This window comes from Loxodonta africana, chromosome 20, assembly GCF_030014295.1.
Source record: "Loxodonta africana isolate mLoxAfr1 chromosome 20, mLoxAfr1.hap2, whole genome shotgun sequence".
NCBI classification, from domain to species: Eukaryota; Metazoa; Chordata; class Mammalia; order Proboscidea; family Elephantidae; genus Loxodonta; species Loxodonta africana.
The window spans coordinates 13,036,331-13,050,401 of NC_087361.1; the positions used below are offsets into that span (position 1 = coordinate 13,036,331).

Here is a 14,071-nt window from a genome sequence, read left to right on the forward strand (position 1 = left end):
TAAAAGCCTTTTTAAATTAAATTTTAATTTTTATCAGAAATACATGTACATGGTTTTAAATCTCAAATAACGCTACAAAAACATTTTCTCTCTATTCTTAAGTTCTGTTTCCTAGAGACAATCATTTCACTTATTTTAGCTGTGTCTTCTGCTAAATTAAATCCATATATCTAGCCTATTCTTCAAAATGGTCACTCAAGTCATTATTTATTCATTTATGGCAGCATCTCTCCTCACCTTCATCTTTTGCCCCCCTCCTGTATTGGGTTCCTAATTCCTCCATCCATATCTCCTTCCTTCTTTGTTTACACCCTCGTTCAGTGGCATTTCTTCAGACACACATCTCAGGAAAAGGTTATGGAAGATAATATTTATAAGTCCTCGCACATCTTAAAATGTCCTTGTTCTACTCTGATACTTCAGAGAGTGTTTAGCTGGACGTAAACTTTTAGGATAAAAATTATTTCACAGAATTTTGAAGGCATTTACTTATTTTCGGGTTTCTGGTGTTGCTCTCGAAAAGTCAAATGTCATTCTAATTCCAGACCCTTTGAATGGGGTGTCTTGTTTTCTTCTCAGAAGCTTTAGGATTTACAATAACCTGAAATTTTGCTAATAGTGTGCTTTAGTCTTTTCTATTTTTTGTTTTGTTTTGTTTTGTTGGGCACACAGTAAGCGCTTTCAGTCTGGAAACTCTCTGGGTGATTTTCTACCCTCCTTCTTCCCTGTGCTCTCTTCCAAAATTCCTATTAGCTGGGCATTGTATTCCTTGGATAGAAGTGCAATTTTCTTATTTTCTCTTTTTTATCTCTGGCTTTTTGTTCTAATACTTGTAAAATTTCAAATTTATCTCCTAAACCTTGTATTTAAATTTTTATTTATGCTCTATCTTCTATTTCTGTGGGGCAATTCTACTCTGTCCTGTAGGGTCGCTATGGGTCGGAATCGACTCGACGGCACTGGGTATCTTCTATTTCAAGGAAACTTTGTTCTCTGAAATTTTTTAATAGCATTCCTATGCTTATTTCATAGGTACAGTCGGAGACAGTATTCTCAGACCTGCGGTGTCATGCATAAATTGTGCTTTTTGAGAGTTTTTGCCCCCACAAATAGTTTTACTTAGGGTTTAACGGGCCAAAAATATGCCTTTAATTTCCCATGCTATTAAACTTAGTTTAAAATAATTTCGTCAAAACTTGTCGTGTCATAAAATGTTGGCAAAAAAAGTAGCTCATTTGTGGGCATGCTGCAAAAAGAGCTAAAGTGTAAATAACCGTGAAGTAAGAAGACATGGAGATGATTTCAGCAATCAGACTTGGCCGAAGCACAAGGCTTTTGGCAATTGCCTGGAATACGGAATGCGTTGCCCACTGATTCCAAGTCCAGATGCCTGTGATTTTTTTCCCATTTTCAATTCACCATAGCTCCCCACCCCCCACCTCCCCCCACCCCCCCCACCCCCCACCTCCCCCCACCCCCCACCCCAAGGCCATCAGGCCTCTCAGCAATACTCTCTGGAAAATACTCCATGCCAAAATTCCCTAAGCGTGTGTGATTTATTTAAAAGAGTGGCATAGGTGTTTTTGTATCTGCATTCTCTTATGACAGTGATAATAGCACCTTGTAGAGTTGTTTAGTTTACAAATTACAAAATTGCATTATCTCACTGGAACTGTATGAGGTAGGAAGCCGAAAAACCTAACCCATTGCTGTTAAGTCAATTCCAACTCATAGTAACCCTACAGGACAGAGTAGAACTGACCCACAGGGTTCCCAAGGAGCGCCTGGTGAATTCGAACTGCCAACCTTTTGCTTAGCAGCCCTAGCTCTTAACCACTATGCCACCAGGGTTTCCATGAGGTAGGAAGGGTAAGTTTAAACCCTCATTTCACAAAGAACCTGATGCTTGCTTGGAAAAGCAAAGGCAGTAATGTACAAGGTTAGGGCCCTCATTGTTCTCAAAAGTTAGAATAATACCTATCTCATGGGGTTTATGTGTAATAACTTTATGTATGTGGAATGATTAATGTAGCACCTGATATACAGTAAAAATAAGAAAAAAAACTTTTTTTTTTTGATACACAGTAAGCACTCAAAAAATGGCCGCCACTGTTACAACGCTAGAATCTATCCTCTCAAACTAAATTCTAAAGTGTTTTAATGCAGTACCTTGGTAATCAAGAAACTCACTCTTCAGCCCCAGAAACTGCTGACTTTGGTTACTGCTGACTTGGTGCTCTCTTTTCCAAACTATGAGAACTCTCATTCTTCTGTATTTCACTTACAAAGTATCTTTCAGTCTTTTGTGTTGTGTTGCTACTCAACAACAAACTTCTCAAAGATGTGAATTATTTATCTCCTCAAAGCCCTGCACAAATGTGGGACTCAGACAATACTATTGGTTGGTTCAGGTTAGTTTTGTGGTCAGAGATATTTTGCTGCTAAGTCTGCTTCCTTCGGGAACACCTTACCTTCAGGCAAATGTGAAATTGCTTTCCTGTTTTTTTTGAAAGATTTTGCTTTGCTTAAGTATTTTATGAGTCAAATTTGTCAAATACCATACAGCAACTTAATGCATTATTTTAAAGGATGGAATCAAAAGTACTTCTAACTCTAAGGGATCTGAGTTTTGTTTTTTACCATAAAGGGTAAAGGGCCTGGCCCATCTGGTTTACTGGGAGAAAAGTCTCAATCTTGTGGCCACACTCTTCAAGAGGCAACGCTGCCTGCCACGCCCTCCTGTGGACACCCTGGCTTCCTGGGATCCACAGACGGCCTGAGTTCTCAGAGATACAACTAGGAAGTCCTTGAAAAGCAACATTCCCATGTGCATCAGTTCCCATAGCTTACTTAGTCCGGGGCTCACCTATGGAACCTGTTACAAATTCCTCAGAAATGGATTCAGTGAGTAGGGCGGGGCAAGAAATCTGCATTTTAAACACTCCGCATTCCCACCCCATCCACCATCCCGTTCTAACTTAGGTATTCCTTTCCAACCCCACAATGAGGAGCATTACCAAAGTCCAAGGCTGTACCCAAAAACCCCCAGGCTGGTGTAATAGGGAATAAAAATGAATTTTTCTACTTCTGTGCCTCAGGAAGTAGCTGAGGCATCTGAAGGAAAGTGAGCCTTCTTGGAGCTGGAACCGGCCTGGGTCCACCACATGCCTTTCCTGTATGTCCACTACCAACCTGCCCAGTTATTTCTCCTAATCCGGAGTTTTTAGAAGACAACTCTCTTTTTTAACTCAATCCTTTTCTTACAGAGCACATTAGACAAGCTGGTTTGAAAAGCAAAGTTAAGAAGACATTTTTTCTTTCTTCAAACTGCTTCTAGAACACGTTACCATTCACTGACATTATGATTTCAAAATAGAATCAAGAGGGCTGTATGTTGCTTCCCAAGCCTGAAGAATATGTTACAATTATTATTTTCCCCCTAAACAGCTATGAATTCCAGGTGAAACCCAAAAACCCACTTGGTGAAGGGCCAGCCAGCAGCACTGTGACATTCAGTACGGAATCAGGTAATTACATCAACAGTAATTCCCAACAAGGATGGGAAGGGCCACAACAGAGCCATGTTTTACATAGGGAGCTCGTCTGAAACCCAGCTCAGCCATGTGTGTACTTAATATCCTGAATTTCTAAAACTATCCACGGAAAAAGGCAACTTGAAGGTACCCTTAGGGAAACACCGCTTAGGCTTTTCCTGATTTATCTTGATGTGTAGGAAAAACAGATCAGATCAAAGTGTGGGGGTGGGGGTGGGAGTGGGAAGGCATAATCTATGCTGAAAAATCTAGGGAACGAAGGCTCTTCCTGTATGCCTAGATCATCAGCCATGCTGAATGAACCACAACACATCCGAAGAGCAAAGTCATTAGATAGGATAGTTTATGCTAAGCTGCTGTGAAATTTTGTAATTTGACCTTCCGAGCACCAATTCCTCGGTGAGATCCATCTGTACACACGGCATTATTTGCCTAATTCTTATACCAACTGCAGTTTATGGCATCTTGCTGAGTTTACAATCGTTTTTCTATGTAAACCAAGAGAGAAAGGTTTTGAAATTGAAGGGAAGGCTGGAACGACGACAAAGACTCCTAACTACTCAAATCGCAGGCACCAGATACAGCCGAGTACCTGGTGGAATGGAGATTCTTCAGTAGAGAAGGATTTCCAAAACAAATGACACTTTTAATCTTTAGCAAGAACTTGTCACTTTGCAATTAGCAATTTTTAGCAACTGTAAAAAATGGTCTTCACCTTGCTACCGAAACTCCTAATAACATGTTTACTCTCTCCCCTCAGCGGACCCTAGGGTGAGCGAGCTAGTTTCTGGTAAGTACCCTGTCTAAAGGGGAATGCAACTACACGCTTTTCTAAACTAATCCAACGTAATAGCCACAGCAGGGTTTTGCTTTTTTCCAGTCCCTCTTCTTGGAATAGCAATCAGGTGTGAATGTTTACCTAAAATATGTTCTGGGAGCAAGGTGGACATTCCAAAACCTGCCTTTATCAATGTACCAGGCCAGCTCAAATGTGACTTAATAAATATAACTTAATCTTCATACCCACTTTAAATGTCACGTTAAAGCAGCTGTTTAGCTTTTACGGTTAAAAAAAGAAATCTGAGTTAGCTCCTGAAGAATGCTGTCTGCATGCAGCGCTGCAGAGGCTCTGCGGCACCTACACATTGCTGAGATCTCACTGCCGACAGAAACCTGATTTGGGTTTCACTTATTTAAACCTTTATAGCATCTTTGGACCCAGTATTTGGCCGCAGAGAAAATCAGTTACCAGCAGGTGGAAATGAACTTTGCAAACTGCTTCTTTGGTTTTGAGGAAAGCTTTTCAGTATCCAAGAGTCAGACACTAAACTCCAGCCTTGTTTTCCTCACACAGCAGGAAGAGATGCCATCTGGACTGAAAGACCCTTTAATTCAGACTCTTACTCAGAATGTAAGGGCAAGCAGTATGTCAAAAGGACGTGGTATAAAAAGTTTGTAGGAGTGCAGCTATGCAACTCTCTCAGGTACAAGATTTACCTGAGCGACTCCCTTGCAGGTAAGCAGGGCTGCCAGGCCTGATTTGAGCCTCTCCCTTTTGTAGCACTCTGTAACTTGGCTTTTCCTACAGAGCCTTCCAGGCATTAAGGTGTGATGTAAACAGAATTTCCTCCTATGTTGTTACTGGAATACTATCAATCTAGAAAACAAGGCCTTGAGACATGCTATAATTAGAAAGCAGGAAACCCTGGTGGTATAGTGCTTAAGTGCTATGGCTGTTAACCATGAGGTCAACAGTTCTAAACTGCCAGGCGCTCCTTGGAAACTCTATGGGGGTAGTTCTACTCTGTCCTATAGGGTTGCTATGAGTCAGAATTGACTAGGTGGTGGTGGGCATGGAAAGTATGGAAAATGCAATTTGAAGCAGTGCCATCATGGGAAATTTGAATGAACAGGCACTAGCACATTCAAGCTCAAATTTGTTACCACCATTCAAGGATGAAAAGCTTATTGATAATGTGTTTCTAACAATATTCGTAGATGGAATACTACAACTTTTTAAGATTTTAATCTGTCAGCCTAAAGATTATAAACACTGGACCAGAAGGGCTATAACCCCTTGCTCCAGATTCTCATGGATTATAATTTTTTATATTCATAAGTAAAAAATACAAGTAAACACATAAGGCTGGGCCCAACATAGAAAGGTAGATTTTTGTTCAATCATTCAACAAATGTTATCTACTTTGTGCCAGACATTGTTCCAGGTGCTGTAGACAAAGCCACAAGAAGACACATTCCTTTCATGTAGCTTACAATCTAGTGCTGAGGGAGAGACAAGTATGTAAATAAATTTCTCAGAAGTGCTCTGAAAAAAGCTTTTTTTAAAGGGTGAGAGAGAATGGCTGAACAGATACTAGAAGCTTCTTCAGCTAGAATGATGAGGGAATGCCCCTCTGAAAAGGCAACACTTGGGCTAGGAAGAAAATTATTAGAAGGAACCAACCTTGCAAAGATCTAGGGATGAAGTGTTAGTAGTAGAGGGCAAAGCCTGAGGCAGAACACGCCTGCTCCTCGTGTGTGTGTGGCTGAGGTTGAAAACGGGAGCACTCTAAGTGATCGGGATCGACATGCAGGCAGGTGTGAAATCACGTGGGGCTTTTGAACCACGGTGAGGACTTTGAATTTTGAGTCTAATGGGAAACTGCTGGATTTATGGAGGAGGGTAACATTATCTTACTAGCATTTTGGAAGGGTCACTAACTTCTGGGAAGGGGAGGGGAGGAAGACTACGGGGAGGCAAGAGTAAAAGGGAGACCAGTTAGGAGACTATTCCAGCAGTTCAGGCAAAGCACACTGGGAGTTTTAACTAGAATGTCAGGGACAAGGGAAAAACAAGACCAGGGAAGACTGTTTGAAAGGATGTTATGATTTCAGAACTGTTATGTATCAGAGAAAGTAACATTTCATGATCCTTTTAATTTCTGGTTCTTCAGGAAAATTCTATAACATAGGTGATCAGAGGGGTCACGGAGAAGATCACTGCCAGTTTGTAGATTCATTTTTAGATGGACGCACAGGACAGCAACTCACTTCTGATCAGTTACCCATCAAAGAAGGTATGTTTTTTGGTCCTCCTCCAAAGAGGATTTTGCAGATTAACCCAGAAAGGAAAACAATTTAAAAGTAATTCTGTAGTACTACTGCTCAAATTACCTGACTAGAAAAAATGAAGACTTTACCTAAGTTTCTCAACTTTCCTCCCAGGCCTTATGGCTCCACTCTTGGACCTAAGGGAAAGTATACAGGCACACATATAAACGCATTCTACTTCAAGAATATCTGAATCTGCAGAACCAGCTATAAAAAAGCAACGTTTCCCAAACTTAAATCATGCATGGATTACCTTTATGGTTTCTGTCATACTCAGCATCACCTGCATCACTTTACTCTCAAAAAAAAAAGCTTTACTACCATAAATGGAAAAAAAAGTTTTATTTGCCTTATAAATTATTTGGTATGAATACAATTAAAATAGAACAATTCTGTTGAGAAACGAGTAACCTCTGTTAACTTGCCGAAGACACGTTAGCACGAAGCTGCCTGACGAGGACTGAAACAGACTGTGTAGTAATGGGAAAATTATTGTCCATGTTACTTGGGAACCGCCCAAAGGTTCTCGGTAATGATTTAATACTTTAAGTTAGGATTACAGGCTTTCAGCAACACATTTTGCCTACCTACCCTTGAAAGTATCAACCGTATTAAAAGATGATTCAGTAAGTCTGTGAATCCACTAACCGGCAGTTGAAACTGCTGCCTCAAGGGAACCCAAAACCCAGTGCCGTCAAGTCGATTCCGACTCATAGCGACCCTATAGGACAGAGCAGAACTGCCCTACAGAGGTTCTAAGGAGCGCCTGGCAGATTCAAACTCCCAACCCTTTGTTTAGCAGCCGTAGCACCTAACTACTACGCCACCAGGGTTTCCGCCTCAAGGTAACTCGTATATAAAACACTGTAAATTTTGTGTATTTCTCTAACATTTCACAGGGAAATTTTCTAGTCATATAGTATACACTAAGGGGGGTATCACTAAAATTAATTAAAGTTTAACCTTCTTGTTGTATTCCTAATATTCTAGTTTAACACTGTTACTTCGGTCAGTTCTTCACAGACACTGCTAGTCTTTAATGTGCAGAATGAATGCTTTCAGGTAAGGCGTAGAGAGCTATACTGAGTACAAAGACACTCAAAAAAAAAAAAAAAAACACCCCTCTGACTCCTGCCCCTTCTCAGCTGTCTCTCACACTACCAACTGTCCCATCCTAACCTGGTAAGCAAATGTCATCCTTCTTCAGGTGCCCAATTCTAGCCAGCCATTACTGCTTCAGGAGATACCAGGGCCTCTGTTGCTGTTTTCTTAAATATACTGCTTTACTCAGAGTCACCCTCAGTCATACAGTGACATATTTCAATCTATGAACAGTGAGGGCAAAAATATAACCTAGCAGATATTAAAATTAAATTATTTTCCCTCTTAGGCTATTACAGAGCAGTTCGCCAGGAACCTGTCCAGTTTGGAGAAATAGGTGGTCACACCCAAATCAATTATGTCCAGTGGTATGAATGTGGGACAACAATACCTGGGAAATGGTAAATCCTGCCACCATGCTGAAAAGTGCCTTTTATTTCCTCATGGCAAAAACAAGACAAAAAAGCAAACACTATGGTATATTTGTCACATTCATTTAAAGCTGTTTTGTTTACTATGTATAAAAGTTTAAAGTTTAATTGCCATAGTAGATGTTTATTAGAAAAAACTGCTGAGAATATTTATCAGGTTTTACAAAGTCATTTTATGAAAGCAAGATATTAACATTAACAAAGTAACATTTTTGGGGAAGCTGGCTCCCTATTCATGGTATTTTAAGAGATCATTTGTATATTATTTATCACACTGTTGTAATGATGTTTTGAGATACTTTTATGACAAAATTGACATCAAAAAAACTTTTAATATACTTTTTGAAAGAATTACTTTTATTAATGTATACGCTTTCTACTGGTTAAGTTGCTTCCATAAAACTCTACTTAGTTTAACTTATTGGATCAAATTATCTTCAGCATATATACCTGGGGAAAAAAGTCCTCTAATATTTAGTTAAACTTCAATTTTTTACTAACAAACAGCTGAGTAGCTTTTTCTGAAGAGCTTAAGTAACACACTAGCATGCATGTCTTTAAATGTTAACAAATTATTGAAAAGATTTTGTTTGCATCAGTAAATTTCATTTCAGCCAAAAATGGAATACAGAATCTGTTTCAAAAGATACATTTTGTACTTTCTCTACCGGATAGATGTTGTTGTAATGTCTGAGTGTACTTTTTTGTCAAATACCTTTAAGCAGGTATCTTCCTCATGTTTTTAATCTGATCAAGTTGTGTGCAAATGGACTGTGAAGTCTGAGTACAGAAACAGTGCATCATGGGCTCCCCGCTAGTCAGTCTGTATTTATACGTAAGACCTCTATGCATGAATGCCGAAGATGTTTTCATAATTGTTTTAACATAAGCTTGTAATAAAAATTAACTCGTTTTTGTTAAACTGTATCGTTTAACTGTATCGTTTCCCTTCATGGTGGGGGGGGGGATGTGATGCTGCAGTGTCAGCCTCGTTCTGAGAGAACCTTTCCTGTGCTCAGCTTTCAACATGCTTCATTTTTATCAACGCTGTGATTTTGTTTTTTAAAACTCTGCACTTTTTTTTTTTAAAGCTGAATACTTAATTTGATTGGTTCATCAGTAAACATAACTATACTTTTCATCTCTATAGGAAGGAAAATCAAAGTTATTCAGGACCTACCAAAACTTCTTTGTATCTACTGTGTTTATAGCCTAAGCTCATCATTCTTCCTGTAAAACCCTCTTAAAGTTTAATTTCTTCTCTTAAGCCAATGATTGTTACATTCAGAGTCAGGAAAAAAAAAAAACCAAACGGTACTGTTTCTTTGAATAGAAAACTAAGTTGAAATATTTATACTTCATTTTAAGGAAAAACACTGACAAGGGTTTCTGAAAAAACTTTGCTTTTTAGTTGTGTATATATATAAATATTTAATAACTAAATTAAATTACAAGACCACTAATGGATTCAATCATCTTTATTAGCCTATCAATGTTACATTTCATAATATCTAGTTGTCTTCTCAAAGGGATCTACTTTAGTACATCATTTATCATGTTAATAAAAAGCCAAGTAAGATGGCTACACCTATCATTTTTAATATCCTCTGGACAAGGCAAACTAGAAAGTCAATCACCTTACACAGATTTCAGAGTAGTGTTCCAAAATAAAATAACTAGGAAGCTGCTACATTTTAAAGCAGGGGAGCAAAGAAATTGTCATTTTGGTCTTTGTGTTCCAGCAAATTACACTTTCACTGAACAGCAACAATGGTATCATAAAAAATGCTCTGCTGTTTTTAAATTTCTGAACTTGTCAACAGTAGTGGAGTCTTTTAGGAGGTGAACAGCTGCGTTCATCAGTGTAGCTGAGCCTCCTTATCGATAACCAGGTCCAGGCTGGGTATAGCCCTGACCAAAGGGAGGACGGCTGCGTGCATAAGGGTTAGGCCCACTGGGAGGAGGGGTCATGGTACTTCCAGGAGGTGGAGTAAAACCTGGTCTTGCTTGATAGGCCCCGGGTTGGCTTGGAGCCATTCCAGGTTGTGAGGCAGGGGCCACAGTGTAATTCGGCTGAGACGTCTGGGTAGTGTAAGTTTGTGGAGGATAACTGCTCGCCTGGTACTGCTGGGGAGGTGGAGCAGGCAGTTGTTGAGGCTGACCAGAAAAGGCAGGAGCTGGTGCCTGGGAAGTTGGTTGCTGGCCATATCCCTGGAACTGCTGAGGTTGCTGGGGCCCAGCCTGCTGACTATAGCTTGCTGTAAAGGCAAAATAAATTACATACTAAATTACATACACGGTTTTATTTTTCTTTTGCTATAAGTTTTCCAGAGAATGAGGAGAATCAGTATTTAGTGTTACAGACCAAAACTGGTAAGAAGTTTAACAAACTCATTACAGATATTTACGTAGCAAGCAGAGTTGTAGATTTTATCATGTAATATTATTTCAAGACCAAATAGGTCAATTTTTTAAACCCACCAATCTTAAACCACTACACACATCACATACTTCATTACAACTGCTTCTAGAGTATAAAATCCTAAGAGCATAACTGCTAGTACAGAATAGATACTCATAAATGCACGAGTTAGTTATTATACTTTGTACTTTCTAGGAACACCAAAAATGCAAAAGCTGAGTAGTCCTTAAGCTGGTTTTGAGGGGAGGCCTAATTAAATACCAGTCCCAAAGAAAACACGATGCAGAGAATGAGTATTTTTAAATGAAACAATACCAAAAATAACATCCTATCATGCTCATGAGGTACTTTAAGGTTTATTCGTAACTATAAGAACTAAGCCACTTAACTCTCAGTACCCATTTTCAAAATTCTTAAAATCTTTTGTTTCTTTTAGATTTAACATCTGATACTTTTACCTTCTACAACTCAAAATGTTGACTTTAATAGTAACAGCATAACACACAAAAAGCATACCATCAAACCATATTGCCCCACAAATTCATCATTTACTAGGCTGTAATTTTTTTTTAAAAGACAAAGTCTGCTTCACTGAAAACTTTTATCTCTACCATGAAACACACCTGCAGCTACTTGCAATGAAACCTCTCCATTGACTGGAATCCTGTCAGCAGTAAACACCAGATACATAAGAAAATTATTAACATATGTACAACCCTGCATTTAAAAAAAAAAAAGGATTGAATGAATTTGAGTATATTCTGAACTCACCTTGAACCTGGGTTCAAAATTTACTCATGAAAGAAACCTTTTTGACACAGTCCATGAACAAAACTGGAAAAGGTCACAGGGAACTGGCAAACCAACAGTGTCAAAGATGGTCCAACATTACCATCGCTTAAGTCTCCCAGCAGAGGTTTTAGTTGACTATCTCTGTATCTCTCAATAAAATTCAAGTTAAAGTGATGAGGGAGTCAGAAATACAAAGATAAAAATTTGGAGAAAACTAAAATTTACTGAGAGCGAAGACCCTGACTTCAAGAACAAGCTTAACTTTCAATAAATCAAATATCTAGAGCATTTAACTCATGGTAGCATCTCAATACAGAACTGAAATAAATTTACAATAAAATCTCAAATGTCATACAATTTTTCCTACCCTTTAATTAAAAAAAAATTTTTTTAACTTCATTTTTTATTACAAGTTTTTGGAGAAACAGAAGGATTCAGCTTTTCTGCTGTAAATGTCTATTCAATTTAAAACTCTGCATAAAAAATTTTAAAACGCTGCCTTTTTATCGTGGCAACTGAAATCTAAACTAGCTTTTTAAATGAGTCTTGAAGGGCCTAGATCCTTAATTATGGCTCGGGAGAGGAAACTACCCCAAAGGTGCTATTTCATTAGCAGGCTACTAGTCTTGGTGGCAATGCAGCACTTCCATCACGGGTCTAGTCTCCCTCCCACCAGTGCCCCTTCCCCTGGAAAACAAAACGAAAAAAATGAATGGCGCTGGTGAAGAACGTCAGAAACTGCAAGAAATGGAAATCCTGGGCTTCCTTTGATTAAATGAATAGCCTAGGCCAGGGTGTCATATGGACTCACTCACTAGTCCTTTACAGAGAAAGCCCGCCAAGCCCTGGTCTAGGCTGGAGAATGCAGCAGCGAAGTACTCAACTGCAAAGCCAGAACTGGGTTCTGGGCCAGCTCCCCACAGAATGCCTGTGTGTCCTTGGACATATCACAATCTCAGTGAGCACCAGAACAGCCTCATCTGGCAAATGGGGGAGTGGGACCCAATCGGTGCTCTCAAACCCTGGCTGCACATAAAATGGCCTGCAATGCTTACTAAATACCAAAGCCTGCGCCCTATACCTGACCAAATGAAATAAAATCTGAGAGTAAGACCCAGGCACCTGTAACTTTCAAAAAGCTCTCCAGGTGATTCTAAAGCACAATGAGCGTTGAAGTACCCTGAATTAGATTATCTTCTACAAACTATATAGGTCTTTTCTACAAACTATATAATTAACACTTCGATTTTTTTTCATTAAAAAAAAAAAAAAAAAACTGCATTCTAAAAATAACTTTTCCCCTAACATCATAATCCAAGCTTACTGTATTTTTACGCAAATAACACATGCCTTCTACGTTTGTTTACCAAACACTCCCTCCCACTGCAAGGAACTTTCATAAGCCTGCTACGCTAATTTTTTTTTTACAGCAATGTAAAAAAAAAAAAAAAAAATTGGGAGAGTGGTGCTTATGAAAACATCTCATGGTAGGGAGGGAGCAGCTGACAGACAGACATACAAGGCAGACGTTATTTGTGTAAAAATACGGTAAGTTCACTTATACAATTACTAGCAGTTACAGGTTATATCACATTACAGCACATACAGTTCCAATAAAATTACTACACGTTAAAAATGTCAATCTCCAATTAATTAGATTTTTATTGTCCAGTTCAGGAGTCAGCAAACTTTTTTCTGTAATGGGCCAAACAGTATGTATTTCAAGCTTTGTGAGCCATATAGTGTCTGTTGCAACTACTCAACTCTGCCATTCTAGTGCCAAAACAATAGATACAATACAGAAATGAATGAGCATGTTCCAATAAAACTTTATTCACAAGAACAGGTGACAGGCCAGATTTGGTCTGTGGGCTATAGTTTACTGACTCCTGCTCCAGTTGATATTATGAAACCCCATAAAACAGAACTTACAAAAGACTCAACTTACACGAATTATTTTTAATTGAAGTTGAAATTTTGATATTTAAATCTTTGGCTGTAAAAAGAGTTGGACACAAACTCTCTACTATAAAGAATCCAAAAATTACCTGAATTTTAACCAAAGCTGTGCTGAAGAGATTGATCACACTTAAAAATGGATACTCTTCAGTAGCTAGATGGTAAAACAAAAACAAAATAGCCAGAATGCCTATTTTTGAAAATGGGGGGGGGGGGGGGGGCCAAGCTTAATGTTCTTATAGTTACCTGAATTAGGTTTTAAACAATCCTATTTTTATGATATTCTTCCTAAATACTTTCAGGAGACTAAAAAACTGAAGTAGCTTAATTTAGTTCTTATAGTGCGGTCACCTTTCCATGTATGAGGAAACTATTAATACTCCCACAGCTAACTGAGAGTTCATTATACGTAACAAGAGTGCCTGTGTTAACACATAATGGGAAAAAATCTTGCGCTTTTTGCAGTTCTAAGTCACTTAAATGGAAGCTGACCCATTAGTAACAGATGGTTTTGTGCTGTAATGGAACCTTTTTTATGTGACAAGTTACTACAGGATCATCCGCTAGATTTTGCCAAGTGGAAAACTGAAATGTTGATTTAGGGTTAAAAAAGATGTAAAAAGCTTAAAAGTAAAATATGTTATTTCTTCCAATAAATAAAGACTTAATACCCACTATGATAATGTAAGTACCACAAATCA

At 38.6% G+C, this 14,071-nt stretch overlaps 2 protein-coding genes across 6 annotated transcripts in view; one reads left to right on the top strand and one right to left on the bottom strand.

Moving 5' to 3' along the window:
* ABI3BP (ABI family member 3 binding protein) overlaps window positions 1-9,124 on the top strand; it is a 68,574-nt gene extending 59,450 nt beyond the window's left edge. The window contains exons 14-18 of the mRNA XM_064273044.1: window positions 3,448-3,527; window positions 4,315-4,344; window positions 4,909-5,070; window positions 6,509-6,631; window positions 8,056-9,124. Of these exons, the coding sequence (XP_064129114.1) occupies window positions 3,448-3,527; window positions 4,315-4,344; window positions 4,909-5,070; window positions 6,509-6,631; window positions 8,056-8,171 (511 nt within the window). The 3' untranslated portion in view covers window positions 8,172-9,124. The remainder of the gene's footprint in view (window positions 1-3,447; window positions 3,528-4,314; window positions 4,345-4,908; window positions 5,071-6,508; window positions 6,632-8,055) is intronic.
* A 2-nt stretch (window positions 9,125-9,126) lies between these two features.
* Window positions 9,127-14,071, bottom strand: part of TFG (trafficking from ER to golgi regulator) — a 35,492-nt gene continuing 30,547 nt past the window's right edge. For 3 of the 5 annotated variants that reach the window (XM_064273047.1, XM_064273046.1, XM_064273045.1), the window contains one exon: window positions 9,127-10,455. In XM_064273047.1, the coding sequence (XP_064129117.1) occupies window positions 10,076-10,455 (380 nt within the window). In that variant the 3' untranslated portion in view covers window positions 9,127-10,075. Of the gene's footprint in view, window positions 10,456-11,242; window positions 11,284-14,071 lie in introns of all 5 variants that reach the window. The other 2 variants (XM_064273049.1, XM_064273048.1) reach the window with 1 other exon arrangement.